At 42.9% G+C, this 3,321-nt stretch overlaps 1 protein-coding gene across 1 annotated transcript in view; it reads left to right on the top strand.

Annotated features, from left to right (window-relative positions):
- Nucleotides 1-538: 538 nt before the first annotated feature.
- Nucleotides 539-3,321, top strand: part of LOC101849833 (glutamate receptor ionotropic, delta-2) — a gene marked incomplete in the record, with an annotated part of 36,521 nt that continues 33,738 nt past the window's right edge. The window contains 1 exon segment of the mRNA XM_013080709.2: nt 539-750. Coding sequence (XP_012936163.1) covers nt 573-750 — 178 coding nt within the window.

A 3,321-nucleotide genomic window follows, 5' to 3' on the forward strand; every position in this document is an offset into this window, starting at 1 on the left:
ATTATTATGTTGTCTTCATCGTCGCGTTGTCGTCGTCGTCGTTGCTGTTGTTTTTGTTGTTGTTGCCGCTGTTGTTGTTTTTGTTGTTGTTGTCGCTGTTGTTGTTGTTGTTGTTGTTGTTGCCGTCGGCGTCGTTGTTGTTGGCAGTGGTGGTGGTGTCATTGTTGAAGTTGTTGTTTTGCATAAGATTACAAGTATTAGCTTGTGTCTTTTGTGTGTGTATGTGTATCTGTGTGTGCATGCATGTGTGCGTGTGTGTACGTGCGTCTGTCCGTGTGTGTGTATGTGTGTGTGTGATTGTATGTGTATATGTGTGTATGGGTGTGTGTGTGTGTGTGTATGTGGGTGTGTGCCTGTGTGTATTTGTGTGTGCGCAGGTGTGTGCGTGTGTGTGTGTGTGTGTGTGTGTTTGTGTGTGCGTCTGTATGTGCATGTGTTTATGTATTTGTGTGTGTAAACCTGTGTGTATGTGTGTGTGCGCGCGTGTATGTGTACGCGTTTGTAACTATCAATACTATCATCATCTCTCCGCAGCATTCTCCGGCCTGCGATGCCGCCCTCAGCAGCACACAATGTGTGACGTAGAACGCACACGACCAGACATGGACCTCAACAGCACAACAGACACGCCTACCCCGGAAATAAACTGTGACCACGCCCCCAGCCTCGCTGTCATCCTCAATGCTACCGTCAGTGTGCTGCTTTCGCTACAACTTGACCTCGTAGGGGTCATCTATGACCACACTGCCGGTGAGTAGAAACACGAGCGCTAGAAACACGAGCAGTGAGGTGAAACATTAGAAACACGAGCACTAGAAACACGAGCAGGGAGGTGAAACATTAGAAACACGAGCAGTGAGGTGAAACATTGGAAACACGAGCACTAGAAACACGAGCAGTGAGGTGAAACATTAGAAACACGAGCAGGGAGGTGAAACATTAGAAACACGAGCACTAGAAACACGGGCAGTGAGGTGAAACATTAGAAACACGAGCAGTGAGGTGGAACATTAGAAACACGAGCACTAGAAAGACGAGCAGTGAGGTGAAACATTAGAAACACGAGCACTAGACACACGAGCAGTGAGGTGAAACATTAGAAACACGAGCACTAGAAACACGAGCAGTGAGGTGAAACATTAGAAACACGAGCAGTGAGGTGAAACATTAGAAACACAAGCAGCGACAACTTGTGTGGAGAGTTCCAATTGGTCGTTTTTAAGGACAAGTGGGCAAACCAGATCTCGGGGTTTCCAGAAATCTTGACCTACACCAAAGAGGGGTATTGCCTTACCTATAGGAGAAGTTTGGTTTTATTGGTGTGCATTTATTTGTTTGGTTATAGAGAAAACTTTACTGGTCTTTTAAAGAAACTGAACAAAGAGCAAAAACTTTACCTTCGATTTTCTCAAAACAGCACTTTTCGGGATAGCCCCCTTGTACTTAAAAGCGACCAATTTCGACATTAATTTTGGCAATTCTCTGAAGTTCCCTTTTTTAGTTCTTACAGAAGCCTACAATAAGCTGCGCACACCCGCAATTGGAAGTAGAGCTTTTGATCTCTCAAAATGTGGCAAACGTTTCTCTGCCAGAATTGGTTTCATCAGCCAGAACATTCGTCATTCGTCATCCTAACTTTGTATTCTTTTACTTCACTCGAGAAGTACATTTGTATTCTCTTCTGCTGATGCATTGGTCATCGTAAGACATTGACGGAGAAACAATTAAAATTATTATCACTAAAAGTCCCCTTTGCCACATGAGCACCAAACTCAGTCTCATCGGAGGCCAAACTCAAATCGCACAATTAGGATAGGGGGCTGAACTAAATAAACGCTCGTTGAGAAGTGGAAAGCAAACTACTTTTTCAATAATAATGTGAACTAAAACAGACAAAAAGTTGAAACAATAACAGATCAAGGCATGCTAGTTCTCGATCTTATGCCAATTTGTCAGAGCTGGATGTTTCGCATTTTATTTTCTTGACAACTAGTTTTATTGTTAGATTTGGAGTAATGTTTTATGTTCTGAAGATCCTCAGGATGGGCTGTCTAAGATTCTGTCACGGGCCGGATGTATAATTGTGTTTGGCGTGTCAGATGCGCCCACATGGGTCTCTGATTTTACACCTGTACCTTACAACGTACGGTTCCTCATTGTAACTATCAGAACTGTTGACGTCAACATTAAAAAAGTTACGATTTACGAAATAAATTCCAACCGTGACTGGCTATGTTATCTTCAGGTCTGGCACTAAATGATGATCGAGTGCCCTCCCCCCCTCCCTCCACACACACACACATTCACACACACACACACACACACACACACACACACACACACACACACACACACACACACACACACAGAGGAAATGTGTCAAGGTGGGTCAGGAAATGTGTCAAGGTGGGTCAGGAAATGTGTCAAGGTGGGTCAGGAAATGTGTCAAGGTCACAACGGGGTGGAACCATGCGCTCCTCAATTTTTTTGACAGATTGTGTTATTGGTAGCATTTTAAAGCTTGTACACTAGTCTTGCTTTTGATAAAAGAAAATTACCCATCCATCTTGAATAGAAATCGAGATATTTCCGGTTGAAGGAGGTGGGGGATCGCCTGGTTTCAGAGGTTAAAAATAGCGCGAAAAAATGGCCGTCAAACTTCGCTGACTTCCAGAACTGTAGTCAAGTGTCCCGTGGAACTGCAAAGTTATATTTTGTTGTGCCTCTGATAAAACATTTTTCAGTAAAATCCACATGTGAGGCATCGTGGTGAAATCAGGCGCTCGTCAAAATAGCGAAATCTAAGAGCCAGGCAATTTTCTTTCAGTTCTGCAATTATTGTCGAATTTTTGTGGGGGGTTTTTGCTCAACGCCTTTTATGTCCATATAAAAATACATTTCGATGCCAATTATACTGAAAAACGCTGATTAATGGCACAAAATTTGAAAATATTCAGTTTTCAAGGACTCTCAAGCTATAGAATTTACCTAACTTTGGCGGCCATTTTCTCGAAATTTTAACCTCAGAAAACAGGTTGCCTCTACCTCCTTCAATCGCAAATATCTCGACTTCTATTCAAGATAGATGGGTATTTGTTTCACAGAAAGAAAGACAAATAAACAAGCTTTAAGATGATACCAATAACTCCACATGCCCAAAAATGGACGAGTGCCTGATTCCACCACGTTGTGACACATATAGAAATGTCTTTATAAATGGACATAAAAGGAGCCGACACACACACACACACACACACACACACACACACACACACACACACACACACACACACACACACACACACACACACACACACACAC

The sequence above is a fragment of the Aplysia californica genome, unplaced genomic scaffold (assembly GCF_000002075.1).
Source record: "Aplysia californica isolate F4 #8 unplaced genomic scaffold, AplCal3.0 scaffold00096, whole genome shotgun sequence".
NCBI lineage: Eukaryota > Metazoa > Mollusca > Gastropoda > Aplysiida > Aplysiidae > Aplysia > Aplysia californica.